At 38.6% G+C, this 332-nt stretch overlaps 1 protein-coding gene across 1 annotated transcript; it reads left to right on the forward strand.

Annotated features, from left to right (window-relative positions):
* Nucleotides 1-11: 11 nt before the first annotated feature.
* LOC106944529 (H-2 class I histocompatibility antigen, Q9 alpha chain-like) lies at nucleotides 12-318 on the forward strand (the record flags this gene model as incomplete). The annotated part of the gene is made up of 1 exon (XM_015027559.1): nucleotides 12-318. A coding segment is annotated over one exon (307 nt), but the record flags the coding sequence as incomplete, so codon positions are not given.
* Nucleotides 319-332: the final 14 nt, after the last annotated feature.

Consider the following 332-nt stretch of genomic DNA (forward strand, 5'->3'; position numbering starts at 1 on the left):
TTCAGAAATGGCTTTTTCTTACAGTGATCCACTTTCTGAAGTATTTCTACACGGCATCTTCAGGAATACCAAACTTTCCATCATACGTGTCTGTTGGGTTGGTGGATGATGTTCAGATAAGTTATTGTGACAGCAACATCAACAGAGTCATTCCTAAACAGGAATGGATGAATAAAGTGAGTTCAGAACATCCGAACTACTGGAAGGAGGAAACACAGACATGCCGAGATAAACAGCAAACCTTCAAAATCAGCCTTGAAATTGCAAAACAACGTTTCAACCAGACCGGAGGTTTGTTTATACTTCACCTTGTACATAAAACATATTTTTCA

Source organism: Poecilia latipinna, unplaced genomic scaffold (genome assembly GCF_001443285.1).
Source record: "Poecilia latipinna isolate Pla-1442-1.1 unplaced genomic scaffold, P_latipinna-1.0 Scaffold15198, whole genome shotgun sequence".
In the NCBI taxonomy this organism is placed as follows: Eukaryota; Metazoa; Chordata; class Actinopteri; order Cyprinodontiformes; family Poeciliidae; genus Poecilia; species Poecilia latipinna.